Source organism: Triturus cristatus, chromosome 10, assembly GCF_964204655.1.
Source record: "Triturus cristatus chromosome 10, aTriCri1.1, whole genome shotgun sequence".
NCBI classification, from domain to species: Eukaryota; Metazoa; Chordata; class Amphibia; order Caudata; family Salamandridae; genus Triturus; species Triturus cristatus.
In genome coordinates, this window is record NC_140593.1 from 59,666,484 (window position 1) to 59,680,671 (window position 14,188).

At 42.0% G+C, this 14,188-nt stretch overlaps 1 protein-coding gene across 2 annotated transcripts in view; it reads left to right on the top strand.

Annotated features, from left to right (window-relative positions):
* PLEKHA8 (pleckstrin homology domain containing A8) overlaps positions 1–5,552 on the top strand; it is a 141,015-nt gene extending 135,463 nt beyond the window's left edge. For both annotated transcript variants that reach the window (XM_085630416.1, XM_085630417.1), the window contains one exon: positions 2,224–5,552. In XM_085630416.1, the coding sequence (XP_085486542.1) occupies positions 2,224–2,421 (198 nt within the window). In that variant the 3' untranslated portion in view covers positions 2,422–5,552. The remainder of the gene's footprint in view (positions 1–2,223) is intronic.
* Positions 5,553–14,188: the final 8,636 nt, after the last annotated feature.

Below are 14,188 nucleotides of genomic sequence, written 5' to 3' on the forward strand. Positions count from 1 at the left end.
ACTTTTATTTTAGGAACTTGGCATAGATGAGTTTCTGCAGGTAGAACTAAAAATAAGTGCTGAACTTAAGTGCACCCATTTTTGCAAGTATGTTTTGCATGGCTCCATTCGCTGCCTTTCCTTTTATTCATTTGGTACATTTTTGCTTTTGAGTTATTAAGTAAAAACCAAGTGTCCTGTATGAGTTCCTATCAGTGCCCTGTATGTCACTACGTGTTGGGCAACACCACGTGAAGCTTTGTGAGCATTTGAGTTTTTGCAGGACATTGCGAATATTCAATCTGCATGCTTGTTCATTTATACACTTACTGTAAATATTTGTAAATATTCGAAATAAAACCATGCACTAACTCAAGAGTTTTATACTCATTCACTTGTGGGTCCATCTGTATTACTACCCTCCTAGACATATAGGCCTCAACTTATGTTTGATTTTTTTTAAAAAGCCCCATTTGCGACTGCCACAAGGTAGCTTATTTCCAAAGTCACCATCCTGGAAGGCTCAACTATAACACCCACCTCAACCATCATGAGTCACGGTTAGCGCTGTTCCAATGTGAAAAATATGACGGACACTCCAGGTATGCTGAAACCATAAAACAAACAGAATCATGTTCTCAAACAGCACTTATAATACATAACCAAAGATTGTAAAGCCAAGTTGACACATGCCGTATAGAAATTTAGGCCAGAATTTTTTTGAAGCCCCGAAAACATATATTATGTGATGTTTATGGACATCTTATGTAGCCATGGCCTCATGAATTATGTGATTCTGTGACCACAACATTGAGTTTAATGCCCTTGCCACATAGTTCTTTATCCCCAGCTTAATTTGCAGATTTTAACAAACAACGTTTCTAGCTTATACTGCCACATGTATGTTACTGCACAGTGGCATTTCCTTGCAAAGGTTAACTGATCAGCTTTCATTGCGGCTCCTATATTTAAGTGTTAACTTTACACTACTGAGGTGAAACCTAACAGTATTAACGTGTGTTAACATGACAGATAAGTTGAGTAATTCTCCTACAAAATATGCTGCATTGCACCACTTAATTCATATTCTCTAGCAGCAAACATTATGCATCAACAAACTCTGCGTGGCTAAAGCACGCAGTGTGGGCAGCCTAACTAATCCAACCACTGCATACATGTACAGATCACAATGTACAGTGTGTTCCAAAGTGTTCAAAGAGATTCGCGAAGGTGGATCATGCATCACAATAGTGTTTTTCTACTTCTAAAATATGAGCCACACAAGATATTATTTGCAAACAACTCTTAGGGAAAGAATGGAATTATGTGACCTTTTTACTACATGTTTGTGAATATCGTATGAGGAAAATAATTATAATCGCAACTTTTCTCACCAACACAGCAGTAAGTGCCAGAAAAGTATAAAAACAAATGAAATGTTCTCAAAAACTAAAGTTAGGTTAAAGTTAAGGTTCACCAGGTGTTCATATTGGGCACAACAGAAAACCTCAAAAGACCACAAAATACGCAAAGATAGTATGGTCTTCTTAATGCTCAAAACATATTCTCTTTCCTCCACTCGTGAAAGGCTCTCCCTTATTTCAAACACCTTTCCTCCACCCATGAAGGCTGTCGTTTATTTCAGACATCTTTCTTCCACCCATGAAGGCTGTCCTTTATTTCAGACATCTTTCCTCCACTCACGAAGGCTATCCCTTATTTCAAACATCTTTCCTCCACCCATGAAGCCTCTCCCTTATTTCAGACAGCTTTCCTCCACTCATGAAGCCTCTCCCTTATTTCAAACCTCTTTCCTCCACCCATGACGGCTGTCCCTTATTTCAAACCTCTTTCCTCCACCCATGAATGGTCTCCTATTTCAAACATCTTTCCTCCACCCATGAAGGCTCTCCCTTATTTCTAACATTTTTCCTCGTCTCATGAAGGCTGTCGCTTATTTCAAACATCTTTCCTCCACCCATGAAGGCTGTCCCTTATTTCAAACATCTTTCCTCCACTCATGAAGGCTCTCCCTTATTTCAAACATCTTTCCTCCACTCACGAGGCCTCCCCCTTATTTCAAACATTTTTCCTCGTCTCATGAAGGCTCTCCCTTATTTCAAACATCTTTCCTCCACCCATGAAGGCTGTCCCTTATTTCAAACATCTTTCCTCCACCCATGAAGGCTGTCCCTTAGTTCAAACATCCATTAACTCGCATTGTTTCATCTCCCTCCTGTCTAGCTGGCGCTGAAGGCAGCTCCAACTTATGACAACTTTGCGGCTGCACTGGCAATGGGCGATGATGATGACTGGAAGGAAGCCTTTGAGTGGGCTATGCAGAGAGACCTGGACATTTACTTGCCAGCCATGGGAAAGCAGCTGGACCTGCTTGACGCGCTCTACGAAGAGTACAATTTGGAATCAGATGAGGTGGTGTGACCCTCAAGGAACTGCAACCCAAACTCTGGTTCACGTACTCTCCAAAGTCAACTATGCTTGGGGTTCTCTGCTTCAATTTACCATGGTACAGATTATCTACATTCGAACACAACTTCCAGTGCCTGTTTGCGTCTGACCATGAACACCTAGGTGCTATGGTTTCTCATATGTGATACCAAATCATAGGGAAATACCTCTTTATGTTTAGTTCAACTTCTGCCTACCCGGGCTGGTTTAATCCGATATTAGTGATCAACTGTTCACTGCAGCCTAGGAATTTAAATATAAAACTTTAAGGAATTATCCAACCCTTGAGGCAGTATTTTGCACGTCCACAAGAGATAATATCACTTTGTACTAAAAGGAGTATTGATTCCAGTCCCCCACAAATCACAATATTTTTTAAACTAGAGTGCCACTTAGTTTTATTGCCCTCTGAAGAGATACTGGCTATTGAAAATACTCTGATCATGACTAGAAGCAAGAATCAAAGTGAAAATACCTATTTTCAGAAGAATTCCATTTAAATTTGTCTCTGTGGTTTGGGGGTTGGTGTATGCAGTTTAAACCGCCTGTGGCACATTTCTTCCAGGAAACCCAGAAGTCTCTTCTCAGACCGCAAAATCCATTATCTGACCCAGAAATTTTGCCTTGAATGTTATGGATATGCGCTATACAGTGTTCATGACAGAGCGTGGCTGCCCCCAGCTCTGTGACCAGCATCGTTTTAACTTCTAAATCACTTCTGTCTTTGTGGGTAGAAAAGGGCCATCGGTGTAAAAAGAGGACTCCGCTATAAAGTTGCTTTTAATTTGTGGGTATATTGTTCCCTGTTTCATGCTAGCGAGGTGCTAATCTGAAGCCCTGAGCAGCTATTTCTGCTGCTCAGCTGGGAGCGCTGGAGTGCATCAATTTCAGCCTTTTTGCACTCTAAAAAATCTAGATAACTGGATTTTCTGTTACCCAATTCTGATGTTATTTTTGTGAGTTTGTGCCTGAAATGAGAGACCAAAACCATTTCCTGAAGTTTGGCAATGTGCACTGCTTTTTTAGACAGCTAAGAATTCTTTCAAATTTTCAGAAATTCACAGAAGCGCCCAGTTGTGTCATCTGCTGGTATTCTGCTCAGTGTGGAATTTCACCTAATTCTATCGAATAGATTCTGCCAATAAAACACAATCCCTTCTGCCAGTTGCCCCTAAGATGTTTAGATTTTTTTAGAACATGCTACGTTGAGTCTGACGTTGAATTTGTACCCCGGCCAGGTGAGTTTTTCAAAAATCATGGATGCCTAGTTGCTTTCAAACAGCTCCAATGCATTGCTGCATTTCTTGATTGCTGGCTCTCTTTTGTGTGCTGGTGGAATCTCAGCCTGGAGGCCTGTCTGATGTGCAGGCAGACCCATTTTAAGGAGTGAGGTAAATAATCTAGCAAAACTACCATTTAATACATGGTTGGTATTTTTTTTCGCCTACTCGGGACCAGTAAAAGCCCTTGTGAGCCTGTGGCAGCGGAAGAATCTTCAGCCACATCACTAAGTTTTGGGATATTCAAAAAAAGATAGTAAAACTTTAGTAATGTGACCATTTTATCTCAAAGAATAATTCCACGCTTACTTGATATTTTGCTCTTGAACTATTAATGCATTGATTAAGGTGTTGTGTGCCAGAAATTACCAATACTTTCAGACCTAGGCAGCAATCTTCAGCTGAAGCTCTGCACTAAGACAGCACATAGACTTTAGATATGTTGGTGAAAAACCAGCCTGGGCGGGCATTCTTCGTGAGAGATGGATAATGCAAGATAGCCAGTATGTGGCTATATTCTTGGATGTTACAACCCCTTCTTTTATTCTTGCATGGCTCCTGCAGCTTCTGCCTTAAAGAGACACCACGGAGAGTGTGGACTGTCCCTTTTCTTTCCAAGCTTTTATTATATTGAAGCACCTGTATTTAGGGTGTCAAATACCAATTATTTTCCCTTTTAACTCAACTTTCTAGTGTGGTTATTTCTTTTTTGGCCAAATTAGCACTCTTTCACATGCATTTTAGTAGCAAATGTATTTCCTTTAGAGAATTATGCATATTTTTCCTGGGAGATACATTGATCATTTCAACAAAGCTTTTTCTACCAAGTTGAATACAGTTTTCATTGGATACTGTACTGACTGTCTCCCCCTCACAGAGCTTGATTTACAAGTCCCTTGCATGCCAGTCTCACGTTTGTGATGTTACTTTGATATATCATCAAACATGCCAGTCCATAGTGTTTGGTTTTCGATTTGCAAACTCCTAATCCAAATACTTCGCTACTGTGGGTATTGCTGCAGAATGGATGGTTCTCTTCTGCCATGGTTTGCGTTTCCCAAACCCCTTTGCGGCTTTCATTCTTTACCAAATTTAGCATTCACCATGTTCTGATTTCAAAGTAGCAAGAAAAACTAACTTTTGAAAAACTACCTTGAATCCTGACTTTTTACAAATTTGTCGCTCACCCGCTTTGCTCACCTTCCAAAGAAACGCTAGTCAGTCTGCTAAAAAATATTTTTTTTTAATCCCACAGCCTGAAAGTTATTCCTTCTGCACATGTATTATTCAAGGGAAACTAGTCATTATTTACAGCTGACCACGAAATATATGCACTTATTTTGAAATGTGTCAAAATGTCATTTTAATCAATTATGTTGCTTCTAATATTTTTCTTTTCTGTATTTATTAAAGAAAATACTTTAAGGGAAATCCTTAGCACTGAGTAAATGTTACTTGTTTAAATAGTTATTTGTTTTTGTATGGGGTTTAATTAGTATTTTTGTGGGTTTTTTTCATTAATGGGGAATGCATTCTTTTTGTTCTTGTATGGGATTTAATGAGTTTTTGTTTGGAATTGGATGCCATTTTTGGTCTTGTTTGGGAATTGTATTTTTGTTCTTGTACTGTATTGATTGTTTTTGTATGTGCATGGTAAACTTGTCTTTGTTGTATGCAATTTGAATGGACTTTTTTTTGTATGTGGTCTCCAAAGGGCTGTGCACAGAACTGTATTTACAGGCCAGGTGAATAAAAATAGTATTTTGGACATTAATAATACTTGTAAAATTATATATTTACTTTTAATAAACAACGAAAACTCCACAACATTATCTGTCTGCTTTTATTTGTTAATATTACATTTCCAAGTATGGAGCCGAATACTACCAAACTGCAAGGGCTGAGGCAGTAAACTTGCATGGGACCACTGTACCCACTTCCTTACCCTCCTGTTACCTTCCAAGATTGAGGGTGGCGTGGGTTTTGCTCTGTTCCACCTTCACACCTATCTCCCAGTACATGCCTGTAAAGCATGGTCTAGAATTTGGAGGGAGAAAGAGCTGAGCAAGAACATACTTGACTAAGGAACACTTTTGGTGTAGCCAGTATGCTATTCCACCATTATGACAGTATGCATCCAAAACATGTCCAGTCACACCTTGTAGGAATACCACCTTTTCTGTGTGGTCACCCACAATTTATTTAGTTTGCCTTTAGCTGGACCCTCTGTTTTTCTTGGCTTTAGGACTCTGTGCACTTAACCCTGCAGTCGTAAAGTTCACGTGCTCCTCTTTCAAGCATGGTTGGATTGTCTTATTCCTAATTGACAGAATAAACTTGCCTATACGTCCTCAGTATACTGTGTAGAAAGTGCACCCAGGGCCTGGAAGCTAAATACCAATAGTGGACTCTAGCACCAAATGTGCCATCCACTACATTATCGGGGCAAACTTGACTTTAGGCCTACCGTGTGCAGTGTCCGGTCCTGGTACCAACAACAGAGAGTCCAATATCCACGGAAGCGAATATATTATCTTTTCGCTCTCACAGGGTCCACTCCTCTATAGGTATATAACACACTACAGGAAGACGTAGCCCCTTAGAAAGCGAAGAGACCTTAAAGGACCACCAGGTCTTCTACCCAGATGTCAGGCACAGGGCGTCAGGGTTCCTACAGGGAGACAGAAAACAAACAAGAATTCAGAAGTCCTGTCCCTTTGTTAATAACCCCACTGTGTGCTTACATTCTATGCCTTCTCATACTTACACAACCAAGACTTGTAGCCAGCAGACTGAAGGCCTCTTCAAATGAAAAGAACTGAGAGATAAATCAAAAGTAAGGAATCTGCACCTCTCTGAATCCAGTGCGAGGAGGGTAGGCAAAAAACAAAATGAGTTCCTATGGAAGTATCTCTCCCACTCAACGAAGGAAGAAGTGTAGCGTCTACAATGCACTGAGAACAATGTTCCTCAACAAGATATATAGTCTTTACTTATTTCTCCTGGTCGATGCTATGCTGTGCACTGATAGTCTTAGAATAAACAAAAAGAAACAAATCTGTCTGTCATGACGGAGCTTCGTGTCCACAACTCCGGGGATAAATGCGATGTGAAGATACAGGGGCAAAGTAATTGATAAATAACGTGTTTGCAGCAGCACGAGTCACTTTACACTGGATTAACGCCTCACAAAGTTCGCGTTCAATAAAGTTTTCTAAAGCGCTTACCGGGTCCGGCAGTCAGAGGCAGGTCGCTGAGCTCATTTCCAGCGCCGACGAAACAAGGCAGGATACAATGTAACAAGACGTGATTCAAAAGCGCTTCTTCGCGCTGACGGCAAAAAACAATGTAGGATCGCGTTTCCAGCCCGTGAGGCCAGATACAGGTCCAGAGGAGCTCCGGTTACACCAGGCGCTCAAGCACACGTTGTAGTCTTCGAATTCCCTTGGAAGTTTCCGTGAAATCAGGTCACATAGGAGAATGGTGTGTAGCCATTACGGGAAGCGTCCAACAGGAAAAGGGGGCGTGGTCCTCCTGCAGGAAGCAAGGCCAAGCACCCGTGAACAGGAACAGGCAGCCTATATGCTGATGGCAGGCAGCTGACCTATCGCAATGTTGCATGGGAAGGCATACAATGTACTCTCTCTAGCAAGGCATTCTGGGATTTGCAGTTTTACTGTGAGTTGTAGACAAAAAGGGTACAGAAAGCGCGACTTCTGACATGCAGCCTGACTGCTGTAGTGTAAATCCTGCAGAAAGACCAGAGGCAAGATGGCGACGGCGTGAGTGGTCGGACAGGCACCTCTCTGCGAAATCTGCCTGGTGAGCAGATTCCTAGCCCAGGCCTGGAGTTGGTGAGATGAGAGATGAAAGATGAAGAAACAGAGCGCTGTGATTCGTGATCTTTGACCTACGCTCTACGACCTACGATTCAATATTCTCTGGGGTGGCTGTGGCCTGTGGCAATGAGCATTTTGGACTTTTACAGCCCAACTCCAGTCCGAGAGAGTACAACAGTTGGGATCCTGCCCCGAGTAAACAGTTTCCGATACACTGATGCTTTGATGCTCCGGTCCGATGCGGTATGCTGCCATGATGTCACGATGCACTGAAGCACTGAGGAATTCATGGGCAAGACGCGGTGGAACTTGTAGATAGCCAGAGATTGGGACGGGGGCTCTAGCTGGCCAAGATTAACTAGTGGAAGCATCTACCCTAACCCAATCCGGCTGTGGAGCTGTGAGCTGTGAGCTGTGAGCCGTGAGAGAAACTGTGGAAAAAGTCGCGGTGCCGCAGTCCTGGAAGCAGTGAGCGGAGCTGGGATACCCGACGGTCTGCTATCGAGGCTAGCGTCTTGAGGGGCGAGGATTCTAATAGGGAAGACCCCCGGATCTGGCGCTGACCCTTCGGAAGCGTAAGTTGTATTGACGAGATGGGACATTGATACTGGTACTGGTACTGAATTTACTGCAGGGCGGTTCCGATCTTGCACCGATTCTGTATTGACTATAGGAGACTATAGGAGACTGCTGTGAGACTTGTTTTTTTTTCTTTTAAGAGCTACACGGTGCATGGAGAATTGCTAATGAGTATATAAACGCACACATGCTCACATACCCGCACAACCGTATAAACGGAAAACCGAAAAGACCGAGAGAAAATCTGAAAAAGACTAAGAAAACATACTTACGTTTCGATCAAGCTCAAGATGAAGTTCAAACTCAAGCTCTAGCCTAGCATTTCGCATTCCTTTTCTGTTCTGTTTTACTGCTCCATAGCGTTACCTCGTCAGAATTCCCCCCTACGACTCAACATTAACTCAGCATTAACTCCGCAACTCTTGCTTGGCCAAAGCCTTCCTTCGTGTCATCGCGTCATCTGCTAACGTGGGAACGGGCTCTCTTAGTACACGCTGCTGACTCACGTTACGCTGTTACTAGGGTAACAGATAGCGTGTACGTGCTGATAGGAGCCTGGAGCCGAAACGGCTATAGCTACAGCTACAGCTACAGCTGGGGTTGAAATCGAGAGAGGTGACAAAGGAGGTGAGACAGACTAGACAAAGAGAACAAGAGAACAAGAGAAATAGGGAAAAACAGGGAAGAACTAGTGAAAGGGCAAGGGCAAGTAATGGACCTAAGTCCTGTGAGTCCCTGTGAGTCCCTGAGTGAGAAATAGTAGAAATATTAGAAATAGTAGGGTCGAGGAGGGTGGAGTGTTGGAGCGTTGGGAACAGTGTTGAAAAATAGGGCTGAATAGTGCTGAGCGTAGACATATTCAAACAAACTACAAAACAAGCAGTATTAGCATAGTATTAACACACGAACAGTGATATTATGATACAAGTGCAGATCTTTACCACCTGTTCATACCCAGCATACTCCTCAAGTAACTGTTGGAATCTAAATACTATTGTAATCCCTTTAGAACAGGCTATACAGGCTATATAGGCTATACAAAGGGCTATACATAATCAGTTACAGCAACAGCAACTGACGCAGCAACTGACGCAGCAACTCCGAATCCAAACACCCCAACAACTCCAAGAATTTCAGACACACCCGAATACAGTTTTTCTTCAAGAATTACAGGCAATACAGGCACTCATCGCACTCATTGCAGTATCATTTTTTACAGATATGGCGGCTCGAGGCGAGGAAATTGTAAGTGGATTAGAAGGTGGACTGACCACAGAAGCTATATCACTACAACAACAACCCCTACATAATGGAACTGAAAGCGGAAATGAAGCTGCAAGTGGTGGGGGAAGACTAATTGTAGATGATGAACATGGAGAACAGAATCTTAGATGTTCAGAAGCTTCTGAGACCACAGAAAAGCCGGAAAACATACAAAATACAATGAACGCACAGGACTCAACGAGAAACTTCGAAGTGCAGAGACGACCCGAAACAAGAAGCTCCAGACCCAAAGAGAACGAAGAAGGAAAACTTGAGGGTAAAGAAAGAACAGTAAAAAAAGACAAGAATAAAAACAAACATGGATAAGAAACAGAATAAAGGCAAAGAGAAAGACAAGGAGATGGAACAAGAGAAAGAAAGGGAAGAGGTGAAAAAAACAAGAGCGGGAGCAGGGGTAGAAAAGAAAAGGAGAGAGAGAGAGAGAGAAAAAGACTTGGGAAACAACGACAGTAATGATAGCAACAAGAATCTAGAATTAATGGCAAAAAAAGTAAAAAGACTACAAACAATTAAAAATTTAAAAGCTGCGATAAAAACTACCGGAGCTCAGGATCTTTCTCAGCCTAGGATCTTCAATATATTTAGCCCACTGAACAGAGAAGTAGGGAGTGCTTTATTGAAAACGGATAAGCAATCTGCCACGCAGGAAAGTGAGGAGAAACAACCCACTGCTACGAGTAGTATTCACGGCGATGATTCTGGATTTCTTCTAGCACGGCCCATTATTAATGAAAAGTCTATACGGGCGATGGACTCTGGCACCCAGTTCATCGATCAGTCATATGACTTAACCCGGAGAAATTCAGGGGCTAAAACAGTCAGAACACGAATAGCTAAAAAGGATCAAATAGATCAAGCAGACACAATAAATCCAAGCAACCGTGAGAATACATCTAACACTCTGAAAGAAAATGAGGTTGACATCCCCCTATCCCTCTCACTCTGCTCACCTGCATCAGACAGGGAAAAACTTACTCCACTCGAAAACGACGCACTCTCCGAAGAGTCGGATTCAGACCCGTATGAAACCGGCTTGTCCATCTCTAGCGAATCTTGCAAGATAACGGATACAAGTGAAGACCAAATTTCGGACTCCGGTAGTTCAGATGGCTCAGATTTTCTAGAATCGGATAAACTAACTACCTCTGTGCAAGGTTTGAACAAAAGACAAAGACTTGAAAAAAGGAGGGCGAAAGTCAAAAAACAGGGCCAAGTCATAAATGAAGAAACCCTCGACTGGACGAGTAACTCGGAACAACGTGGCACAAGAATTAGAATTGCGCGAAAAAGCCCTAATATTAAAACAAAGAGGAGATCTGAAAACAAACATCTTTATGAAAATCAACAGCGATCTGGCCATAGAACTGATGCAAGCTCATTGGCAGAGCCCTCACTAGCCGCAGTGCTAAGCTCTATTAAGAGTCTCCATCAAGATACAAAAATGGATAGCCAGAGGAACCATTCTGCTATCCAAAAGCTACAGGGAGCAATTCAAAAAGTAGACAAAACTTGCACGGAAATTTCTGAGAGAATGGCGACAATAGAAGCACGTATTGAAAACCTTGAGTCCGATGTTGCTCAGTTGCAAAAACATGGAAAAGATCAAGAGGCAACTATAAAAGACCTAATGATAAAGATCGAAGACCAAGAAAATCGATCTAGAAGAAATAACTTGCGCTTCCTCGGAATTCCTGAAGGCAAGGAGGACAACGATCCAAGGGGCTTCATGATAAATCTGTTGAAGACTGCCTTCCCGGAGCTACAAACGTGGGAAATAGAAAAAGAAATTCAACGTGCCCACCGATTTCCTTTGATGCTCCCTCAACACCTGCACAAGCCGCCCCAATATCCAAGGGCTATACTGGTTTACTTCGGAAATTTTCTTTTATGAGAAGCTATCTACGATCTGGCAAGACCTACAAAAAAAAGAGAATACAAGGGCTTCTCATTCTTTACTAGACCAGACTATGCTCACACGACCGTCGAGCGAAGATGGAGGCTGCGACAATTAATCACCCCTTTTGAACAAACCGGGGCAACTGTTTTTCTCCAAAATCCGGCACGGCTGAAAATAATCTATAATGGTACGAGAAGCTTCACAAGCGAAATCCAAGCACAGGTCTACTTAAAAGAAATAACTAAGACAACAAAATGATATAAGGACAAACAAGTTTAATTCTTTTTTTTTTTGTTCAATAAAGGAAACTACAATCAAAACCTGGAAACTTGACTATAAGGAAAATACCAGTCCTACCAGGCCGGTACGCAGAGGGTGCTGAAACGCACTGATCAGGCTGACGCACACACTTGGGTACTTGCTGACCCAGGACGCCTCATTGGGTGGTAAGGGGGGGGGGGAGGGTGGGGACCTTGAGGGAAGAGGGGCTTTGGGGAGGGGGGGCTTGCGGACCAAGACTGAATCAAAAGTAGAATGTAATGATCCACAATCAGGGGGAAAAATGGAGATCAAGCTATATAGTAAAAAAAGAGGGTATAACCACAGAAAAATGGAAATATATCTTTAATGAATAAGATAAGAATTATTTCATTGAATATATGCGGCCTAAACGATCAAAATAAAAGACAAAAAGTTGCTATTGGTTTACAAACGATGGAACCAAATATTATATGTTTACAAGAAACACACATCGAAGGTGGACAACTATTTATCCTAAAAATGCTAGGATATAAACTGATAATCGCTTCAACACAACCTACTAGAACTAAAGGGGTTGCAATTTTAGCTAAAGGGGGAGAGTTTCAATTTACAAAGACAATTTCCGACAAATTTGGTAGGTGGGCCATTGCGGAATGTCTATATAGTAATGGGGAAAATAGGATGACTATCTGCACTGTATATGGCAATGTTGGAGATGACCCTGAAGCCTTGAATTATATTACTAACGAGTTGGTACATTGGCCATTGCCCTTAATTATATGTGGCGATTTTAATATAAACCTTCCGGGGCAATGGTCGACAGAACCGACATTTATCTATCAAGGGAGAAAACCTAGGGTCTTCAGGGCTTTTAAGGAGCTGTGTTCACTGCATGGGTTGATAGATACTTGGCATATGAAACACCCAGGCGATCATGGATTTACCTTTTATTCATTCCCCCACTCACGCCATGCACGCCTTGACTATTTCCTCATCTCCAATTCCCTGCAAAATAGGTGCACAATCAACAAACTACCTAGGATACTTTCGGATCACAACCCGCTAGTATTAAATCTGGAATGTAACAGAAGCAGCGCCACCCGGAGGAGTTGGACGTTTGAAAGGGCCTTTTTAATGAACGAAGGTTATAATAACCATATGAGGGAAGGGATCTCGGCTTTCTTGGAAGTTAATATCGGTAGTGCTCCGATAGAGATAGTTTGGGACGCATTGAAAGCTGGGATCAGAGGAGAAACTCTCCAGTTCTCTACTAGGTTTAACCGAGAAGGAAAGGCTCAACTCGATAGACTACAACAGAACCTGAGTACGACAGAGGCGGAACTAGTCAAAGCAACACTAAGTGGGCAGGTAATTGATGAATTAGAACGGGTGGCTGTGGCTAGAAATCGGATATCGGAAGTGTTTATTGAGAAAGCTATTAGCAAAGCTACGATCTATAAAAAAAAAACTTATGAACTCAGCGAACAAGTTGGACACCACTTAGCTGTTCGTACAAGAGAAGAACACACATTAAATACAATACAGAACATTAAAGACTTAGATGGAGGGGTGAGAACGGAAGCCTCAGATATTAGAAGAGCGTTTAAGAGATTCTACGAAGATCTATATAAAGAGCCTAATAGAGAACTGGAGAACATGGTTGAATACTTCGAGCAATATGAGGGATTCTGCCTTAATGAGGAGGAACAGGCTAATCTTAATAGTACCCCTACGTGGGAGGAAATCCAGATGGCATTGAAAACATTAGCTAATGGAAAAGCGGCTGGGATAGATGGAATCCCTTCAGAGTTTTATGAAAAATTTGCAACACAGCTTAGAATAATTATGCATGAATTGTTTAGCACCATCTTTAGTGGCGGTAAACCACCTCCCTCATGGTCTACAGCTAAAATCATGGTCTTCCCGAAAAAAAATAAAGATCCCATGGAAATGGGCTCTTATAGACCGATCACATTAATAAATGGGGATTCGAAAATTTATTCAAAAGTACTGGCCGCCCGATTAGCCCCTATTATCCATAATATAGTGTCTCCTCGTCAACATGGGTTTATCCCAGGGAGATCGACATCGGACCATGTCCAACGGGTGATATCACTTTTTGATTTCACAGAAAAAACAAGAGACCCTATGGCTTTAATATTGTTGGATGCAGAAAAAGCCTTCGATAGGGTCTCCTGGAGGTTCCTTTGGGAAAGTATGGGTAGGTGTGGACTTACATCACAATTTACTACAGCCATACAAGGATTATATGTGGACCCAGGAGCCAGCGTTATGATTAATGGGACACTCTCAGAGAGATTTGAGATCACTAGGGGAACGAGACAGGGGTGCCCATGCTCTCCCCTACTATTTGCAGTTTATATAGATGCGTTCATACGGAAATTAGAAAACCATCCGCTAATAACTCAGATAAAGGCATTTAATATTGATACAAAAATCCTAGCGTATGCCGACGATATAGCCATAGTCACCTGTAATCCTATCCAAGCAATGTCAGCGATAGAAGAGGAAGCGATTAGCTTTGGTAAGATTTCCGGATACAAGCTGAACTCAACTAAAACACAGATAGTTATTAATGA